This window comes from Lepisosteus platostomus, chromosome 13 (assembly GCF_059453375.1).
Source record: "Lepisosteus platostomus isolate fLepPlt1 chromosome 13, fLepPlt1.hap1, whole genome shotgun sequence".
Classification (NCBI taxonomy): Eukaryota; Metazoa; Chordata; class Actinopteri; order Semionotiformes; family Lepisosteidae; genus Lepisosteus; species Lepisosteus platostomus.
This window is the reverse complement of record NC_142623.1, coordinates 15,147,239-15,169,131: the sequence shown is the minus strand read 5'-3', so window position 1 is coordinate 15,169,131 and position 21,893 is coordinate 15,147,239. Positions and strand designations below refer to the sequence as shown.

The following is a 21,893-nucleotide window of genomic DNA, read 5'->3' as shown; positions in this document are numbered from 1 at the left end:
ATTTCTTTCTTTTTTTCAGATGTCTGTGGAAGAATCCACTTTGTGTTATGTAATGGAAAGTTCTTGACATGATTACAGTGCTAACATTGTTGAAAGAATACTGGAGTTAAAATTACTTCCATTGCAGCCTTTTATTAAACCATAGTCCTTTATTTTAAAAAAGTGCATATTAATAAAGCTAAAATTACACCACCTCCCTTTTTACTCTAGCCTTGCATGTATAAAAACATACATGACAAACACATTCAAGAACTGAAAAAGTGATCTCGGTATGCAAGCATTTCATTTAGCAGTCTTCCGTTTTACCTTTTGTGGAGCTAAGTACTCAACAATAGAGGCAGTTTGCCCTTAATGTGCTTTTTCGTCAGTGACCAAAAAAAAACACTGACACTCACCTGCACAAGATTTCAGTTTTATCCTGAATTGAGTTTGATGTGAAGTGAGCCTTAAGATTAAGAATGAATGTTTGGCACACTTAATTGTTTTGCCTGTGCAGTCTGGAGTTGTACATAGCAGTCTGAACGTAGCCCTTGAATTCTTGAATGCCGATATGTACAAATATACTCCAGCCACATTCTCGTGACACTGTACACAAAATGTGTTGGCTCTTGGGTCAAACAGAACATACTATAAAATTATGCTCTACTGCTATGTACAGTACATAAACCTTTTCTGCAATTCTCTCAATTATTAGAAGGTAAGATGTACTGTAAATGTCATCTTTAGGCATTACATTTTGAAAAGATGGAATGTTTATTAGAAAGTCCCCTTATGACTTTGGTTTGAAATGATGAGGTGCTTTATAAATGAAACTTGGGTGTTACATATGTGCATGCTACTGTAGTGAACTCCCCAGTCCAGTTGGAAGTTCAGTGATGGTGTTTGTGTTGCAGGCATGTTCTGCAGTGGAATGTGCCAAGAACTACAAGGTGATTTGAGCTCAACCATTACCTTTAGGAAAGGTCTGCTTCTATGCTGCCACTTAAGACTTTCCTTAATCCATGGGATTTGGAATAACACCATTTAGCAGGCGTAAGAAGTTATTTTAATATTAAAAAATTGATTTTTTGTTTGCGATTCCCAGTCACAGTAGTGAGACTCTGTATTTTCTGTCTGGAGTTGGGTACTGCCTGGACAGGAATGGTAGTCTTAAGAAGGCAATAATTTGAGACTTCTACACAGGTTTTCCACTCCGCTCAGGACTGTAGCCAGGTTTTCCATAATGCCTGTGCATAATGTAAAGTGTTTTGTGGCGGTGCATCATGAAAGTCACAATGTAAAATAAACATTATTGCAATCATTCTCTGTAGTGGCAGAATGGACCACTCTGTAATTGTGGGTTAGAAATGTGCTCCAGCAGCTTGTGCAGACACCATGGGATCTGCATTGTGGCAGGAGGGTGTGTTTAGTGTTTGCTTGACTCCGCTGGCTCCAGTTTGTCCGACAGCACACTCAGGATCTTGTTGAACTTCTCATAGCGCTCCTTCTGCTCCAGCTCCGCGCCCTTCTGTCCCCACAGGAGGCGAAGTGCAAACTCTGTGTGGAAGGCCTCGAGCAGCTCTGGGATTGGTTCCCAGCCTGTAGTTGACAAGGGAGTGACACATGCATCAGCCAGTGGCCTTTTGACATGGCACAAGAATGCACAAGCAGGAAGAGTTCTTGTTGTAGGAAATTCCTACATCCATTGTTTTTCAGCTGGGCAGTTTTCTGCAAAATGCAGTAGTGCGCAGTATTTTAGATCCTGTTACACTAATAAAATCGGGGAAAAATTATATGAAATTGTAGTCTGGCTATATGCTTGCAGAATGTTTAGGATTTGTCTCAATATGCTGCCTCAATAACAATACAACAGTCTCAATAGCAAGCCTTGACCAACCCAAGGGCTAGGCCTGGGTGTGTCTGCCTTGACACCTACATTGTGTCATTATTGGACTTTGTATCTTCTAGTAAGTACTGAATTGATCCAGGTTAATTAACCCTCATGCAGCAGATTGCATCAGTCAGTAAAGATTAGATGGATCAAAGATTTGCAATGGTGTGGAATCCGGGTACCCCTGATCCAGACCGATTGAAGTGTTCTGTGTGGTGGGGAGCTCAGCAGAGTCCTAGCCGTGCGTGTGGCTCCAGTGTGTCTCACCTGACAGCAGGGTCTGAGCCTGGGCCTGGTAGGCTTCTGCTTTGATGCTGAAGGAGCGGGCGACCTCTAGAGTCCTCAGCAGCAGCTCACAGCCCCGCTCGGTGTGCTCGCCCAGGTCGACTCCCTCCATCAGCTTCAGCAGTGGCAGCACGTGGGGCAGGGCTGTGTGACATGGAGATGTCTCATCTGGAACTGAGGAATTAAAAGCCTTATTACTGTGCTGCAGAAAGCAGCTCGAAGGGAAGAGGGCTGCCCTTTTGGACGCATGGAAGGGCACTGGCGTGCAGCTGGCCGCTGTACCTTGGCCCTCGTTGAGAGCCTTCAAGAAGGGCTTGAGGTTCTTCTCGAAGGCAATGGCGCTTTCCGTGTGGTTCCTTCGCAGGTCGCGCCAGGTCATCTCCAGCCGCGTCACCTAAGGAAGGGTCACGGGAACATAGTTTAGAAAGGCGGCCATTTCGCCCATCTGTCCCGTTGGGTAGTAAGCACCCATTCGATTGCTATGTGTGCTCTATAAATCAAACTTGGATGTTGCATATGTGCATTCATAAGTTTCTTGAAGGAAACAAGGGTTTCCTGCTCTTGAGTTCTGTTTCATGCCACCAGCTACATTCTTAAAAATGAAATTGCGGTCACTCTTGCAGTGGTTTAAAATTTGATGGTCAGCAAAGACCCAACCCAAACATGGCTTAACTGAGCTCTTGGCCCTAGCTGGTTTAGCAGAAGTGTGGAGCGCCGTGTTCCTGCAGGGAGAATTGTGTGCATACCATTCACACGGGAATTGCTGCCTGACAGGCTGCGTCTTGCTCATTTCAGAGGAGATTCGCAACTTGGCAGGTTTGTTTTGCATAGTTTTATGATGTATACTGACAAATACACTAGAGTTAATCTGATGGGAGGAGTGTTACTTTTGTCTGAAACTGTCTCCATTAAGTTTCAGCACTCTTGAGCTTAGCCTGTCCACATTTCCTCATTCTCCCCTGTGTGTGGTTGCGAGGTTTCTGACTGCAGGCTCAGGCGTGAAAAACATTCAACTTGCAATTCCAAATACGGTAGGTATTGGTGAGTCTTAATTATCGAACACACCAGAATTCAGTAACTTGTGTTTTTAAAGCCTATACTGTATATGTGATATAACTAGGACATCTTCTTTCTTAATATTTCTCAGCTGGGTCCTCTTAATGAAGTCCATGTTTGTCTTTGATTACTGCAGTGCCATGCATTCTGGACTTGTGAAAACATTCTTAAACTACAGTAGAATCAAAACGCAGCAGGCACTTCTTTCTGGTATCACTGCATTGGCTTCCAGACGTGATTACTAATTATTTGTCGTCTTTAAGCCTTAATCTCGTCTAACTCCAATCCGACCTCCCTGTATTGCTGACATTAAATACAAATGGAATTTTCTTATTCCCTTCAATCCACTGGCTCTTAAGTGTTCCCAAGACCAGATTTAGAATTGTGGGTGACAAAGCTTTCTGGGCTGCGGAATGCTCTTCCCAAAAGAATCGGGGATGCTAACTGCTTACTCTTACAGCTTACATTTAAAAATGTGCTTTTCCAGTACTTTTTGTTCCTCTGTAACTTTATCTGATACAGCACCTTGTAATTTGTTGTTGAAAAAACATGGATATTTTTTATTAACCCCTTGCCTACCACTTGCTATGGTGATGCACTACACTCTGGGCAGCTCTGGCAGGGTGAGGGGTGCTGTGCAATGAAATCCATTTTTGGACCTTGTGACTTGGGAACCCTATCTGGCCAAGGCGAAACGCACTCTGTACCTGGGGCAGCTCCAAGGCCTTCATGACGGCAGAGAAAGCAAAGAGGTCACCGGCTGAGTGTCTGAGCTCGTTAGCCAGCTGGATGACCTTGTGCAGCACGTCGGCGCGCTGGCTGACGGTCCCAGTGCAGCCCAGGATGTCGATGGCAATGCCCAGGGCGATAAGGTGATGCCTGAAGGAGGACAGGGGCAGTTAGGAAGACTTGACTCAGAGAGAGGGTGTGTGCCAGGAATGAGATGGGAGTGGCTATCAATGCCTGCATATCAATGTTCTTTTGTTTTCAGTCCAGCCGTAAGAAAATGAGCAGCTACCCCCTTTTTATTGCTCTGACATAAGTCTTCAAAGAGATAAGCTCTCTAGTTTGCTTCATGGCCTGTTATAATCAGAATGAAATTAGCTCCCTGAGAAAATTAATTTGGCATTATTCTGAAGACTACAGCCATCGCCTTCCTTTCGAACACCTTTAACTGAAATCGCTGCAAGCGTTATGCTGATTCAGATCCTGAAAAGAAGACATTTTAATGGAACAGTAATAGACATTTTAGGCATGGAGGGTGGGCAAAGGTAGAAATAAGACTCCCATAGCAGAATGAACTATCTGGGGTTCAATGAGCTGTGCGCACCTTATTATGAGACAGAGTAAAGCAAGGATCGGACTGCAGTTCTTATGCCATCAATAACGTTGCATGCATGCTTGCAGGGTGCCCACCTCTCCATGAGATCCAGTCTCAGCTGTCGCCCGTGGGGCAGTGTGATCAGCTCCAGGCCCGAACCCACTCCCATCAGCCTTTTCTGCTCATCTGTGACCCCAGTGATCCGCGCCACCTGCCCAGCAGAGACAGTATTACTGAAGGGAATGAAAAGGCACTGCAGAGGGCTGGCTCTTCCAAAGGACTAACGGTCTGCCTAGACACTGCCAGAGAATGAATATTCCATTGGCTTTTCTAGCACAGACTAGCTAGGGAGATCTACAGCATCTTCTAGCTTTAATTCCATTTCAGTTCTTGGTAACCTAATCAAGCCAATAAGAAGAAAGAGAACACAACGTTTCAGCCGTGGAGCCTTCTTCAGGTGTCAAACAGGTGGGACACCTGAAGAAGGCTCCACGGCCGAAACGTTGTGTTCTCTTTCTTCTTTTTTTCAGCATGGAATAAACCTATTACTTGTTCCTTTGCAGCCTATGCATGCTGACGCAGCTACCCACCTGAACTACTAATCAAGCCAATGGCAACTATAAAAATAGGTGAGATTTAGGATTAATCTGTCATAGGATTGAGCAAAAGTACCAGAACTCAAGACCAATGATCTCCGAGAAAGGTGCTTATCTTATTTTTGCAGGTAAATTAGTTACCTTGCAGTCCACATGGAGAATGTGCATGGCTGTGGTCTTGGCATCATTCTTGGTGAAAAGCTCTTTAAGTCTCTTGATCACCCCAGGGTCCAGGGGTCGGTTATTTTCAGGAAGCAGAAGCGACTGGAACCGGTCAAGCCGGAAGCAAGAGGTTGTCTCAATCTCCGGGCGGACAAAATGGGGCTCTCCCTCAAGGTCCTCCTCCTCGGCAATCATCCCATGATCCTCCACAAAAAGAGAGGATCCCCCAGAGTCCAGGAACCCAAAGCTAGTCTCTGTGATCCGGGCCCGGCTCTGCCATTTCTCTTCTGCCCTCAATCGGTCCACGTGACATCGAGAGGAGGAGGGAGGGGGTGCTCTTGGTACTAGCTCCCCATAATAGCTGGAGGGGTCATTTGCAGGTGCCGAGGATTGTGGGGTGAGTGTGTTGGGAAAAATCACAGAGATCCGGAGGGGCTTTGGAGGCGCCCGGGAATGGAGTTGCCCGTCAGAGCCCCGCAGAGCAGTGCCACCTTCTGGCTGTAGGGTGGCATGGCATCCTCCAGGGGGGTTCAGTAGGGGTTCACTACCTGTACGGAAAACTGGCGAGACCGGGGGCCCATCTCTGTCTGTGCCGTTAGACTGAGAGGATTGGGGAACACCTGGACAGAGAGAGTGGAGAATGAGGAGGTTGGTAAGGAACTGGAGCAAGATTTTATGTAGGACGTTTGCAAGCTTGCTTTTTATTTTACAAATGTTTTTTTAGTTTTCTGTAGCAACCCAAGTGTGTATGTACCTGTGCACAGGTAAATGTCTGGTCAAAAAGGGCCAGGAAGAGACAGCGAGCCAGTAAATGTACTCCTACCTGAGCGCAGGTTACTATCAGATAGGGCTGATTGCAGAGAAGGTCTCCTGCCCAGACACTCCAGGCTGGCAGGGTGACTACCACTCTTCTCCCTGTTTTTTTCCAGACGGAGAAAGGGATAAAGACAGACTGTTTATTTCACTACACAGGAGAATTTTCAAGTTATGAATTCAGCTGGCAAATTAAGTTATCTTGATGTGAAAAAAGCTGTCACATTCCTGATAGGCAGCAGTGGTCAGGGTTCCAAGCTTGAAACTAGAATGTTATGGGTTCAAACCCCTGGTGAGATGCAAGATGTTGTCGTTATACCCATGAGCCAAGTGCTTCACTTAAACTGCTCTAGCAAAATACCCAGCTATAGAAATACTGTAGGTGCAAGTGGATCAGACACATTAGTAATTAAATATCAACCCTTTCTGTCATTCAAGTCCAAGTTTACATCTGTACCCGAGTACAATGAAATGCATACTTGCATGTTTTCTTCACATGACATAACACTGACAAGAGACAGGAACATGGTAGCAGGTATGATTTTAACCATCACTGAGACAGCATCAGTGTGCAAAATTCAAGTAGTGGCAGTATTTAGACTTTAATGCGGGGTAGGGGTAGTGGGGGTAGGAGAATTTAAGAGGTGTGGTTTTAGAGTCTTATGGCTGTGGGGGTAGAAGCTTTCTTTGAACCTAGAAACCCAGGCTTTTATACTCCTAAATCTTCAGCCCGAATGAAGAAGAGAGAAAAGTATGTTCCCAGGATGGTTTTCATCCTTGGTTACATTATTCTCCCCTCTGAGGCAGTGTGTGGTGAAAGTGGTCTGGATGGAAGGGGGTTCTAGATCTGTGAGCGCTTCAGCTGTCTCCACCACCTTCTGTAGTTTTTTTACAGTCATGAGCTGAGGAATTCAGTTGGAATGTAATGCATTTGTTCTCCACGTGGTAGTCATGAGGTTCCAAATTGCATTAAGTGAAGTGGTTTGAATTAAAACAGATATTTTAATGCAGCAGAATTATAAAATATGGGCATTAAAAATTAGAAAGAAAAGGGAAAAAGATGGTCGTCTCAACTTGCATTGAGATGAACCTTATCTTTAAAGAACAACTTCCATTTTTATTAGGGCAACATGTTAGCCACAACAGGAAATGGGAAATTCCCAATTAATATACATACCCTCCTCCCGTGAGGAGGAACTGCTCACCGCAGGAGTGCTGCGATTAGGTGACCAGACTCTGCGTGGCTGTTTTTCCCTGTTTCTTTTTTTTGAAGAGAGCAAGTGGAGGTGGTTCCCGTGGGAAAAAGCTGCTCCGGAGTGGAGCTGCGGTTACCAGACTGACTCAGTGAAACAAGCTGCAACAAGCTGGTTCCGCTTTGCACCACTAGTCTTCCACCAGTGCCGACTGCCGACCCTCCTGCAGGAAGAGCCCAAGCAGCGGCGCCTCTCCATGCTGAAGGAGCGTGCCAGCAAGTGGTTTGTATGCCTTTATGCTGTCATTTTATTTGGGAATTGTGGATTGCATGGTAATGGGGTTGAGCAGTGGTGCCTGAATGTACTTCATCTTGGACCACCGGTATATTGGGATAATTCCTGTGTGATTCTAAGCCTTGTGGTGTCAGGATAAGTGTTCAACCCCCCTACAAATTCTGCAGCCTGAAACAATTGGCACACCAGAAAAAGCTTCTTTTGCCATTACCGGAAACAACCCCTTGATTTCTGTGAGCTTCAAACCTTTCCTGCTCCTTGCCTATATTTCACGAAACGGGAGCTTTCTCTTTTATATTTCCTCCGGAGCCCGTATGGCTCACCACAAAGACAAAAATCAGTGCCGTTCCAGGCTAGCCTGTCCCTCAAGGCTCACTGAAGATAGAATCACCTGAGCAGACTGCCGTTATGGAGTGAGGCCTCCATCTGGCTGGAGTTGAGGCTCAGGCGCTTCACACTGTTGGATGAGGGGCCCTGGCAGGTCTGCTTCTTCTCTCCTCCCGTCTGGGGGGTGCTGCGCCCCTGGGGCTCACTGGTGAGGCGCAGGGGTACGGTGCGGTTGACGGGGTGGCTGATGATGGCGCCCGAGGCATCGGAGATGGGCTTGCAGCTGCCTACATGGAAGCGGACCAGGGCGGGCACGTTGTCGAACTGGTCCTGCTCAAACTGGAACAGCTCCCGGGAATAGCCCTGCAAAGCACCGTGGGACATGGTCAGACTCCTGTTGCACAGCACATTGATCCATTTCTACACTTATACGAGTTGCCTGTTCCTATGCAAACAGCTGAGCTTGAGTCCGAACTCCACCCAGCTGTGGAACAGAGCTCCAAATATGTTGAAACATACCTCAGCGTATGTAGGCATAGTGCAAGGGCAATTTTCTGTAACTCACATTGATTGTTAAAAAGCAGCAAGTGGGGTCACACTGCTGTAGACCGACACTGAGAAGCATAAGATAGGTTCACACTGCTGTGCATGTTGGTTTAACCGGACCACATATTTGAAACATTTAAATGGTGGAACTGTTATAGTGGGATAATTCCTGTGTGATTCCATGCCTTATCGCGTATGGACCACTCTACAAATTCTGCTTTCAACTTATGAAGCAATGGGCATAGCAGGAAAAGCTTCTTTTGCTAATACTGGAAACAAATCCTTAATTTCTTCGAGCTTCAGATCTTTCCTGTTTCTTGACTACATTTCATGGAGCAGGTAATTTCAGCCAATCCTGGCTGAAAGACGCCTGACTGGCTGAGATCCCCGGCCGGAGGAGCACAGTGTTACCTTCTTGGGCCGCAACACCACGCGGATGATTTTGAAGTGCATGGGCTGGTCCTTCCACCGGCAGGTCAGGACATAGTCACCCGAGCTGCTCTGGGAGTCCCGGATCAGGAAGTCCCCATCTCTCTCCACCAGGGTTCCGGCCGCCTGCAGGGAGAGGGAGAGGGAGAGGGAGATGAGGAGGAGTTTGGCCAACTGCAGTAAGACGTTTCAGGAAAACACTTCCTACAAGTGACAGTGTAGGAGAGCCTTGGTCGGGACTGGAAGTGCATTTAGGTGTAAGACTAAAAAATAACCAAAACACCTCTTTTTTTTAATAAGCTACCTAGCCACTTTATTGTATCCATCAAGAAAGTTGTTTGGGGGGACCGCTTGGGACAACAAGCTAATAACCAAACCAGTAAGATGCAATAAATCCTTTCTTAGTCTTCGTATACTCTCCTGTTAAAACACTTATAAAAAAGTTCATTTTTGTTTTATATGGTGCCATCTCAAGGTCGATCTATGCCCGCAATTTCTTTAGACAATGAAGCTTAAATGATTGAGCTTTACTTGCTAAACCAAAGTGCAGAGATTGAAAGGTGTCCTGTCGAATCTGGTGCTTTACTGTTACGGCAAAAAACACTTTTGTTTCCATTTCTCTTTTTTCGTGTTGGGAAAGCAGACTGACATCAATAACCCAACGGAATCTATGGAGGTTTTTCGGAAACGGCTGAAGGCCTTCGTATACACTGGGACTGGCTAAGGTGATGGGCACTGGTCCAGGACAGGATGAGGACTGGTCGGGTAATTCAAGCCTCGTTAATGGCTTTAAGTAGACGCTGTCTGGTGGAATGGAATGCAGGTGGAAAGGTCAGCTGGTCCGGCAGCAGGCCCTCTCCACGCTGGGGGCGTTCGGTACGGCACCTCTCTGTGGATCTGTCCATGGTACCACGCGTGACTCCTCAGATCTTCCGTGCTCAGCTTCAGCTCCTCCTCCAGCTCCTTCTTCAGGGCTTCTTTCGCCATGTCCATCCCTCCCTTGCCCCCAAACACCTCCATTAATCCAACAAAGAGAGTACGTCAGTGCCATGTCCACGGTATTCATGTGTGGTTACAACAACAAATATGTACGTACTGTCTGTATAGTAAATAACGCTATTAAAACATTCTATCCCGGTCTCACTTTGGATTAAGTGGCAGTTAGCTATGGTTTACATTTGGTAGGTCACGAATCTGGAAAAGGAATACATTCATTGGAAAATGAGGAAATAGGGCATGTCACAAGATCAATAATCACAGGAATTTATATAACAAAAATCTAGAAGGTTCAAGCTGAATGCGCAGAACTTCAAAGCTGACATGTACATGGCCTCTCCAATTCAGACATCGCAGGTTAGTAATACAATGTGGACCAAACAAAACTCTGCCCTTCCTTTTAACTTACTAATTGCAGAGCCTGGTATAACACTGGATGTAACCGGCTTACTGATGTCAGAATTCCCACATGCTGTAATTTCTGTTGCTGCTTGTGCAAACATGCCAGGGAAGTCTGTAGAAATGGCCACTTACAGGGTTTCTCAGGTCCTTACCTTCAGCTGACTCAAGTATGTGCCCACGCTCTTCCTCTTACTAGAAACAAAACAGAATAACAGAAGAGAATTATTTGGATAACAAACAAACCCTGTCATTTTTCCCCGTGAAAACGAAAAGATCAAAAGTTGTTCTTAGAACTACAATGTCTCTAACGTGCTTATGTGCAGCCGGTGTAAAAATAATTCTTAACAATTGAAGTAACTGAAGTATGCGGATAAGGATGACAAACTGCAAATTCCAAAATACATTGAGTTCCACAGACAGGCAGAAACGATGGTGTGGTTTCTGAGCCACAGCTCTCAGAGAGCATGCAGGCCAGGGCTCTGTAGAGTGTGCTAACTCAGGAGCCAGTTGCACATGAATGGATATCAGCCCCCCTGACCCGTTTGTCTGCTGGCTGCTTATCCAGTCCACCAGAGCTCCAGTTTCCCTGCGTAAAGAGGCCCCTATTTTCTGTCTTGAGTGGCCCTTAACATAATATCTGCTGTTGTCCCCAAGTCCTTGACCTTGAAGAAGCTGGTCAACACCTTTCAAGTTTCTGTATACTTTAATCAAGCCCTTACATAATTGTTGGGCTGCTGTCCATTGCATTGCCTCTACAATAGTAGTAATGGTTGTAACGTTTTGACTGAGGCTGAATACAGTATTCCAGGTGAGATCTTACCAATGAATTGTATCATTTTAGTATGACTCACCTTGATTTGTTCTTTACACTATTGATAAGATACCAAAGCATGTTTAGCCTATTTTAATTTCTTGGATGACATCCTCAGATCGCTTGACTACTAAAAATTGAATGAGCTACAAATACCGGGGGCTTTGCTTTAAATGTAGAGTAATATTTGAACATGTAGAAATGGAGTAGCTATAAAATGCAGGTGGTACGGCACTGAAGGCTACAATGCTATCTGAAATGGACTAGAGTTCATGTAGCTCTGCGAGATCCGACAGTGTAGCAGAATGCACCTTTCATTACCTCCTAAGTGAACCCAAGAGTCAAATTAAATGGTACAGTACCTGCAGAGAGGGTCATTTCATTCTCCAATAGGTTAGTGGGTGCTGAACAAAATGTAACACAGTAACTGGACTTTTTTAAACATTATGCAAAAATGTGCACACCTAAATCCATTTAATTCAACAGATTAGAGAAGGTTGTTTCTTTAAATCCCTTACGTTATTCAAGGACAGTTCTGCTATTTCAGAGTGCAACACAGTCCATTTTGTTAAAATGTCCAATGGTTAGAGAAGTCAGGAGAGAAAGAAGCCCACAGGATAAACCTGGTGCCAAAACCAGGCGGAAATTCGGATGCTGTTTTGTTCTGATATTTATAGCAATGGGATGGTTTCCTTCCTAAACCGGGATTCATGCAAATGCTCTCTGAACAACTAGGTTCCTAAACTCAGTTGGGAAAAGTGCACAGACTTAAGATGAGGCACATCAGAATAACAGTAAGCTGTTTCTCAGTTGTACCTCTAGTGTTTAATTACAGCGTCTCTTCGGCGAGCATTTGTCTCAACTGGGCTTTTACCAATGAAGCCAATCAGTTCAATTACACTTTTAAGAGAATTCACAACTATATTATAAATTGCTACCTTAAAATTAACTTTTTTCTACATCGTGGTACTGTATGTGTAGTCCATATTTACAACAGCAAGCACTGTATAAACATATGTAGAAGTTTTTTTTTTTTTTTTCCCGTATGTACATACGGACGTTTATATCATCATATCAGCTGAGCAGTACTGGCCACACACAGTAACACCCGAAGCCAGCTATTGATGAAAAGGCTGACGCTTTTATCCAAAGCAACTTATATTTGCACCCATTTATACAGCTGGCTGTTTTACTGGAACAATTAGGGTTGCAGTTAAATTCCGTGCTGAAGGGTACAACAGCAGTGTGTCGGGTAGGATTTGAATCCGCAGCCTTCCAGTCGCCAAGTTCAGAACCCAGACCAAAGTAAAGACAGAAATACCGTCTCCCCCTTCGTATACAGTACTAAAAAAAAAACAATCGCGGTGACACAATCAATACAAAATCAATTAATAAACCTCCTTGGGAGATTAGGTGTCGATCTACGTTTAGCCGACCGACTTTTGGACAAAAGTAATTTTAGGAAAGGGGTAGCTCCTATCCCGCAAGCTCGCTCTTCCAAATGAAACACCCGTTTTCAGGAGAACAAATGCCCTAGCCTACCGTTTGACCGGGGTTAAAGATTAACACTACCCCGCCAACTGTAAACACAAAACGGCGCAAAGGCACTAGGTAAGATAACAAGGTTACCGACAGCATGTCTACCTGAAGGGTGATCGGGAGCTCTGCAGTAGCTTACCTGTAGAGCCCGCATTGCCACCGCGTTTGTGCCCCTCAGACTCGGCGTCCAGTACAGCGACTTCAAGCCCGGCTTTTAAGAGCAGAGCAGACCGAGGCTGTTTCGCTCTTCGCCTCCTTATTTTCTTTTCTTCTTGCCACCCCGGAGAGACGGTACGATTCGGACGAGTTCTCACAAGTTCAGCACAGCGCTTTTCCACGCCTCTCTCGAGAAGAGCACCGCTATCTGCGGCATTCCTAAAATTCCACACCCTTCAAACACAACGACATGCAGGCTATGACCGCTCTCCGTAAGAGAAAAAAAAACCCGCTCATCGGTTCCAAGGTGAATTTGAAATGAATCACATTGCCACTGCCTTGATGAGCACTTTGGCTGCTCCTTTCCGTGTGCGGTGATCGTTCGTCAACGGCGCTTCCACACATTTTTCTGTTGCGCCATGCTGTCTTCGCGAAAAGACCAGCATAGGTACACACATATCGTTATCTCCTGGAATCGCTTAAGACAAACATACCGCGCCTTTTCCTGGGCTGTACCATTAACCCCAATGCCCACAGGGGTGAATCGAGAACTAATAATGACGGGATCTATCTCAGGAGTTTGCGCCAATGTGCAAACTAATGTGCGCTGTGACTTTTCCTTCATGGGGCTATTGGCACCGCGCAAGCGCTTGACCAACTCAGCAGAGCTACTTGAGTGAACTGGCATGTATGCCACTCTCATCCCAGAACGTCCTTTTCCACCCCGTGAGGTTGTAAAGCGTGTTGAGATGCGGCTGGACCTTCCAAGTCGCTCTAGCAAACAGAAGCCGATCGTCACTGAGAACCGCAGTAAACTGCGTGAGCCTCCGGGCGAGGGGGCTAGAGGAGGAGAAATTGGGGTCGAAATGGACGGCGCTCAGCTGTATAGACAGGATTCCTCATACCAAGACTCTTACTGTCAGTTTGGACACAGAATCAACCACGGAGTGCTTCAGGATAAGCAGTCTGTATCACTTATCAGGAGAAGGAGTGCTTAGAACTGCTAAGTACTTCTTCAGCATAACAACGATAGTTTTTCTTGCCCAACACCACTACGTCAAACACAGAGGCGAGGCGAGGCGTGCGCGTTGTTCGTCATTTCTAACTGTTTCATGATTGCGACACTCCAGTTTCGTCTTAGTTAGTATTATGGAATTTGTCTGGCATGACGTTATTACTCGCTATTTTGTAGTAATGTTAACTATAGTAGTGACAGCATATAAAGTAGCCTAAGGAATTCTGAAGCCACAACCATTGGCTGTGCCTTGGTCACCCATCCATTTTCTGACTGCTTCTTCAATGCAGGGTCTGGGAGAGACAGAGCCTATCCAGGCAAGCGACAGGGTGGACAGGACGCCAGTCCCTTGTAGGGCACACACACACACACATCACACATCACACACACCACACACCACACACCACACACACAGACTCACACCAGGGCCAGTTTTCCCAGAAGCCAATTCACCTACCTGTATTTCTTTGGACTGTGAGGGGGAAGCTGGTGCACCCAAAGGAAAGCCACATGAACATGGGAAGAACATACAAACTTCATGCACACCGCACCCCCGGTCTGGAATTGAACCCCGGACCCCAGTGCTATGATGCGGCAATTCAGACCACTGTGAATGCCAGTGCCATGCTTCTCAGTTCAACAGTCACTCCCTCTAGCAGTACAGATCCATACATGCATTCTGGCATCGGTCTTCTTCAGCCTCTGTGGCTCTGTGTGTGAACTCGCACCCAGGGTCAAGTCATTGTACACGTGGAGGTTTGTCCACACACCTGCAGGTTCTTCTCTTGCCTGCCCCTAACCTGACCCCTGTTCCTCTCCCGTCTTCCCCTGCCCTGGCGTGCACCACAGACCTCGACACGACGCCAAAGCTCCTGAGGTATTCGGGGAATGTAACACAAATCATTCCTGAGAGATAACCACATTCATAACCTTCTTTTCCCAAGGCCCTGTCACTGGTGTTGCCATTGGCTCCCCATTGTTCCACCTAGTGGATTTTTACAGCATTGCAGCTTAGGCTTTCCAATGAGTCAACCCCAGGACAGTCGTCTGGACTTCTTTTCTTAACAGAGTCAAATACCAGACCTTTCCTTCCACTCTGTTGCTGGATATTTGGCAAAAGAATGTGATTGTTAATTACCTAATCAAATCAATTATCTTTTAGTCAAACAAACCAGTTGAACCAAAGACCTCTGAAACGCACAGGAAGCGTTCTTTTTGTCCACTAATTTTTGGACACTAATTCAGTTTGCTAAAGGACAGTCCACACATGTCAGTGCAAACTGGTGACTTTTTAGAGGAGGGACTATGGTTGCTGAATATACACAGAGAAGAGGTGTACTGTTATTGAAATCTTGGCTGCCTGGACTGGCTTAGGTAAGGATTTAAATTCCAAGATGTACAATCCTTTGTAATATATTAATACCAGGTGTCCTTAGTGAGATTTAATTTGGTGTAAACACCATACCTGCAGAACCTCTTGCTGTGAGTCAGTGAGGCTATGAAACATAATTTGCTTGTCTTTTATGGCATTTTAGTTTCGATCTGCTTTTGACATAAGACGTTCCAGTGGTTTTGAACAGCTAGCAAAACCCTGCCCAGTTTAAAAAATAATTCTGTGTAGCAACCAAACTGTGCACTGAAACAAGATGTGCAGTACTAGTGTCTATTTCTGTGTTACTTAAGAGAAAAACTTAAAGTTTATAAGACACACTTCTTGTACAGTTCCTTTGAGAAAGGATGATAGATTATTTAGTGCTGTTTTCATGTGCGTTTCTGTAGTGCATGCCGAGTTCCCTCGCTAGCAGATCTGGGGCTGAGCAATGCCATATTAAAATTATTGCCCTCGAGCACGGCAGAATTGTCTAGTTTTCCCACAGCACTTCTGTGAGCATCTGCCTCAGACCCATTGGATGCACAAGGTCAAGCTACCAGACCATGCCCGTGTCTGAGTCTGCTTAGTTTTTTGCATGATGTTGTTATGATTCTATTAGACGTACTGTAGGTCAAGGTTGTTCTTTTTCATGTGACAGGGTTCTGGATATGACAGGTGTTTTTGGATGTATGCAGAGAAATGGTACCGGATTGAGAGTTTCCCAATCTTCCTCCACTAAGAACAGGGTACCTCTTCTGTCCTCTTCTGGGGGGAAGCGTAGAAGACAGTCCGAGCTCAGGGGGGTCCCTTTTGCTGTGGGGTCCAGGCAGTGGCGGTGAGAAGACCTCATCCAGCGTAGCCAGTTGGGAGCAGGAGGAAAAGGCCGTCTTGTCTCTGCGGCGCAGGCGAGGCAGGAAACTCTGCCGGAACAGGCTTAAGCTCTGACTGGAGAGGCGGCTGCTGGACCGGATCAGGTCCATGGAGGAGCCCAGGGAGTGCTTCCGGGTCACTCTGCCTGGGGAGCTGGGGAGACTTTCTGAGGTCAAATGAAAAGCAAGCTTTCAATCTTCAGACAGTCAAAGGCTAATTAGTCAATTTGAATACCTGACCTTTATAGTTCACTCTAAACCAGGTGTTGGGGACAACTGATTCCCTAAATATAAAACTGTTAAAGTCCGGAGATACAAAACAGAAAGCTCAACGCTAGGCCGCAGAAGATGTGCAATCCAACAAAAAGCCAGGCTTTCTTCTATGTTTCTACTCACAGGTAAAGTACAGGTTAATGTAATGGAAATCATATTTAGATTGATCAAAATAAATTAAATGGAAAATTAATTTAGTGCCAGACAATAAAAATGGCACTAAATTAAACAAGAAGGGCCAGTGACTTTTACCTGGTCCCAGCTATCCTCTTCAGAGTGAAATTTGTATCATCCTGTAAGAGCAATGAGAGTCCTGTGGTACCTGTACTTCCATTCAGCCTGTCCTGGTGTAGTCTGAGGTGGTCCAGGATTGTAGCTCTGTCCTCCTGGCTCTCAATCCCAGCCTCTTTCAGGTCTGCATCAGTCACGTACATCAGGCCCTGGAAAAACAGGATGGGGGCTGAAGCGGTCCTCTATCGATTTTTTTTTAACATCTCTACCATGTTAACCTTAACCAGATGCAAACCTCCCTTGCCTGCGAGTGAAACCTTTTTTGCACAGTTGCAGATTTCAAAGCAATGGTTTCACATTTCGCCTGGGAAATGCATGATCCGTGATTCAATTTACCTTCCAACTGAATGCGCAATCAGTGCTATAAAAAACATGTTCTTGTATTGCTAAAGACTTGTGGTTTTCCATGCATTGATATTGTGCTGTCTGAAAGCATGCAACATTCCAGAAGAGTTGGACAAAGTGCCACAAAGTAACTGTACAATTGTTAAAAACAAACAATATGGGTTGAGGGGGAGGGAATCGTTTAATATATTTGACCAGTTCACACTTTAGTGAATAGTATTTATGAAAAAAGCCTTTCTTTAAAGAGCCACACTGCAGTATGATTCAGGTCACCATTTGCTAAATGGTTACTCAGTGTTATAATCAGGCAGTTGGAAACAAACAAAACAAAGCTCCTATATTCTCCCCTTATTTTTAATAGGACTGTAGGCACAGACTATTAATGTGTAGTTGCTAACATCCCACCGTGACTGCCTGGGTTGTGCCTAGGTAAGAATTTATATTCTCAGTTCGGGTATTAATCAGGTATATATACAGTACAGAGATTAAACTCTGATCAACTGTGGGCCAGTCTTACCTCTAACCCATAGTAGCCCCTCTCCAGGATCTTGGTGTACTGGGGCAGTCCGATCTCACCAAGCCACCAGGAGATGGAACGGTTGTTCATGCCTTCAGGGGATCACTGTCATGATGGGATGCAGGATTCAGTAGGAAAGGGAGGGAAGTCAACAAACCATTTTGAGCACCATTTTATAGCTCTGCATAAATACATGTTACAGCAGGTCACATTAGAAATGTGAATATGCTCTAGTGCTTGTTATAGTGTACTGCGGTATACTAGAGTAAACGCAGAGTGTGGCAGCCCAGTTGATGAAGAACCATAGTTGCAAACTACCTTCAAAAAGAAGCAACTAAAAGTAATCTAATCACTGTTAATAGATGTACTGGGTGTCAATTAATTTAAATAGTTAATTATTAGGTTATTTGTTATGGGTGAACATTCACACAAAGGCGTAATAGTGGTTTTGTTTGGTATTGAAAAGACATACATGGTACTAGTATTGGTTGTTTTTTCTAAATTCCTTTTTTTGAGAATAAAGCCTAGAATAAAGTCTTCTGCATCTATAGTACTTCAATGTCTATTATGAGCTTTCATGTGTGCATTATGGGTCCAACATAACTGACAATATGGTCTGTAAGACAGACTAAAGTTATAAGAAACAAAATTACTATAGAGCATGTGGAAATATAGTAAGCATGATGCGCACTTTGGGAATCCAAGTTAATACATTGAGTAAACATCCTAAATTCTTGGAAGAGTGGGCCACTTTCAGCAGCCCTTGGTGATAAACTCCTCCAGTGATACCAATAAATACCGCCCTGAATGATAAGGCACGTAATTTAAACCACTGCATCACACCAGGCCATCCCATACCGGGATGATATTTCAAAGCTCGACTAAAAAAGAAACCGCACGACCTAATGCTGCTCTCAGAAAGCAAGATTGCATGCCTGCACCTTGTTGCAAAATCCTGCTAAAATGTGGTGCTTTTTCTAAAGAACAAAAAATAGGTCAAGGTTTAGTAATCTAGAAATAGCCATCCAGTTATTGTTAAATAGCTCAGTTTGGGTTTGTGAAAGTGCAAAACAAGTTTGTTGTGAAGATTCATTTGTTGTTGGTTTAATGAAGATGAGCACCTTCCCTAATTGTTGTAACAATTAGTGACATTTGCAAGGGTCCACTTACTGTCACTTAACAGCTTGTTGCTGGTACTTTCACATCAGTATGTAAACATATTTCAAGTTTCTTTTTCGGTGTGAGTGAAGAAACAATTACCTGGTCTGTGTGACAGGGACCATGCTGGACAATGATAGGTCACTGTTCACATCGGCAGGATCATACAGCATTTATAAACACCTACCAGTAAATCATGGTAATATTGCAGTCTTTGCATAGCAGTTCAATCTGAATGCATGGCAAAATCACAGGAATGCAGATTATAATGAAAAAGTAATGGATGTAAAATATAGAAGGAAGACCACTCTAGAACTGCAAATTTGCTATTCCAATTTGCTTTTGTGAACACTCAAAATGGAATCTTTTGCATGACAACTTGCTCTAGTAAAGCTCAATTTATTTCTCATGCATATATCAGTTCTACAGCTGCTCAGATTTTGGTGAAAATGCCTATTAAATTTTCCTTAGCCCAACTGTATTCAGATAGAATACAGTACTACTGCCCTTTCCTCTTGCCTGGCACATGCACTAATAAACCATTGAAGTTTCTACTGTGGGGTTAACAGACATGCTGGACTTACCTGGCAATGAAGGCAGGTGTAAATGCAGGCAGGCTATCTCAGGCAGGCAGCTCACGCCAAGCTGTCAGTGCTGACCGTTTCAGTCTTCACTGTCTTGTGTCTCCCTCCCTTCACCTGGCTTCCTAGAGGCTGTACCTTGCGTTATGTGGAGGCTGAGGCGATTGGTCTGCGGTTGGTCGAGTCCCGGGGCTCTGCGCACAGCCAATCAGAGGAAGCAATTATTGGGTGTTAAGCAGGAGTCTGCAATGTTGCATGTTTGGACAGAGTTTCACATACTTTTGATTCATGCCCTGCAGAAACAGAGAAGGAAGGGGGGTGGAGACAGGGGGTGCACCTTCCTGTTACAGGAAGGTGTAGCCCTGCACGTATGTCTGCCCTCACATCTGCACAGTGCCCGTCTCCTATTCTCGGATCTCCAGAAGCAATGGAGTGCGATAGATGTCAAATCACCTACCTAGTACAGTGTGGGTAATGGGAATTACCTAGACAGTGAGTGGCTGCCCTAATACAAACACAAGATTATGTATGCCTGCCATATCAATAAATGTTTGAAGTAGTTTGGGTGGGTAGCTGCTTCAGCATGCGTGGGCTGCAAAGGAACAAGTAATAGGTTTATTCCATGCTGAAAAGAGAAGAAAGAAAACACAACATTTCGGCTGTGGAGCCTTCTTCGGGTGTAACACCTTACAGTTTCAACAAAGGCAATGGGATTCCATCCAGTTAATGCAGAGCTATACATGAAAAGGGAGGTTTAAATTTGTGCAAATAACGTTTTTGGAAATGCTTTATACATCGTGCAGCCCTAAAACAGACCACCAGGGGGAGACAACGATGCATTTTTAAATTTAAAAGCCATCATATAAATCATTCATATAAATACCATATCCTTATATGCATGAACTGTGTTCTAACAGACACAGCATTTTTTACAAAGCTAGTAAAATCGAATACACTAACACCCAGGTTTCTTTAGCACAGCCTAAGAGTAAATATTAATTTGAATTCCTCAGGCTGTCTTGACTGACAATTTAGAAACCGATCTACCCAACAGTACTGAAAGAACCCTGCTTCCTGACTAGCTGGTCAAAGTGTGAGATCGAGTGTGCTGTCATTTTCCTCTAAAGTTAATTATTTAATCAATGTACCAGTCTAATACATAGACTACAAAGTCAGCTGTAATTTGACAATTTGTTGTATGTGAAATGCAACAGAATCCCCATTTATTGCACCATAATGATGAAACAATCAGTGATTATTCTATTCTAGTCTTGTTCCACTTTTTGACAGTTGGTTTTAGTGTGATGTTGGTTATTTCTCTCTCTTACTGGCACAGATTCTAAATTTTAGGATTTCTCTGGTATCCTGTTCTTCTTTTACTCATCAGTTTGTATTACAAATTAGGAAGTACAGAAAAAAACCCAAGATATGCTTGTTTAATGCTGACTGCTGCTTTTCCTATTGTTTGCATACTGTACTTACACAGTCTTCTGTCAGTTATGGAGAAAAAAATCTTCCTCCTTTTACAGTAAATATCACAAAACACTGGACCAAGTATTACTTGAGATTAAAACACTCCTTTACAAGGGACAGATTTTTTGTGGAGGGCCAGCAAATATCCAGATGCTGTAAAAATCCATCACACCCATTAGACCTGAAATCATCTTCCTGTCAAAGAAGTGCACATCAAATATTTAACCATCTATGGACAGATAGTGTATTTAATATGGACTTGACTGGAACATGGCACTGAAAAAGTAATAGAGTTTTCTTTCTTGCATTCTTACCATGCAAAAGACGCTTCTTACACATTTTGCTGCCCACAGTTCAGTTAGCACACTTGCAGAGCTGAAAGGAATGCTTGCATGCGCATAATTTAAATCAACTTCTGCACACTCCTCTAGACACTCTACACTTGGCCCCAGAGGCTTGTGGTATTTGGTGTTCCCGATTGAACTCTGTTGCACAGCCGTTAGTGTCACTGTTACTACAACCCCCACAGCTCTATGAGGCTCTTAACTAATATAATTGCGGTTGCCACAGCACGCAGGCAGTGTGACTAAGTGACATGAGTGGAGCTTTGTGTCTGAAAAGAGGAAGCTCGGGCTTTGCAACAAAGGCTTGGTTCATTCTGTGCACCCCTGCAGTACAGAGCAAGGAAGAGGAGAAGCAGCAGCAAGGTCTAGCAGCAGCAGCAGACAGAAGACAGACACATAGAAGAACACAGGACTGAGGAGCAATTAAAGAGGGCTTGCTTTTTTCATCAAATTCCCCGGGCCAAGGATGGAGCTGTGGAGGCAGTGCGCCCACTGGCTGATCCAGTGCAAGGTGCTGCCCGAAAATCACAGGGTGACCTGGGAGAGTGCCCAGGTGTGTGAGCTGGCACATGCCCTGAGGGACGGGGTGCTGCTGTGCCAACTGCTGAACAACCTCCAGCCCCACTCCATCAACCTGAAGGACATCAACTTGCGACCACAGATGTCACAGGTAGGGACACTGGAACTTCTTCTTGACTAATTTCTGTTTTTATTAATTATGACAAAACTTCCGCAACACTGAATATTCATGTTATGTCATGTTAGAACAGTGCCACAAACTGTATGCTCCGAGGCCACTTAATCTAAAATCAAAACTTTTCTAAAAGTCTGGGCAAACTGTTTGAAGCTACCAAACTCT

The 21,893-nt window shown here is 44.6% G+C and overlaps 2 protein-coding genes across 2 annotated transcripts in view; one reads left to right on the top strand and one right to left on the bottom strand.

Moving 5' to 3' along the window:
* Nucleotides 1-129: 129 nt before the first annotated feature.
* sh2d3a (SH2 domain containing 3A) lies at nucleotides 130-19,441 on the bottom strand. Its single transcript, XM_088603413.1, has 15 exons — nucleotides 19,221-19,441; nucleotides 17,479-17,583; nucleotides 16,648-16,765; nucleotides 15,934-16,219; nucleotides 10,443-10,482; nucleotides 9,778-9,906; nucleotides 8,875-9,018; nucleotides 7,982-8,280; nucleotides 6,114-6,205; nucleotides 5,270-5,910; nucleotides 4,628-4,743; nucleotides 3,919-4,090; nucleotides 2,438-2,549; nucleotides 2,138-2,329; nucleotides 130-1,578 (listed from the first exon to the last, which is right to left on the bottom strand). Exons 2-15 carry the CDS (start codon nucleotides 17,566-17,568, stop codon nucleotides 1,406-1,408), a joined length of 2,604 nt encoding a protein of 867 aa, XP_088459539.1. The 5' UTR covers nucleotides 17,569-17,583; nucleotides 19,221-19,441; the 3' UTR covers nucleotides 130-1,405.
* Nucleotides 19,442-21,268: 1,827 nt separating this feature from the next.
* The window catches only part of vav1 (vav guanine nucleotide exchange factor 1), a 49,946-nt gene continuing 49,321 nt past the window's right edge, over nucleotides 21,269-21,893 (top strand). Inside the window, exon 1 of the mRNA XM_088603414.1 lies at nucleotides 21,269-21,704. Within this exon, the coding sequence (XP_088459540.1) occupies nucleotides 21,501-21,704 (204 nt within the window). The 5' untranslated portion in view covers nucleotides 21,269-21,500. The remainder of the gene's footprint in view (nucleotides 21,705-21,893) is intronic.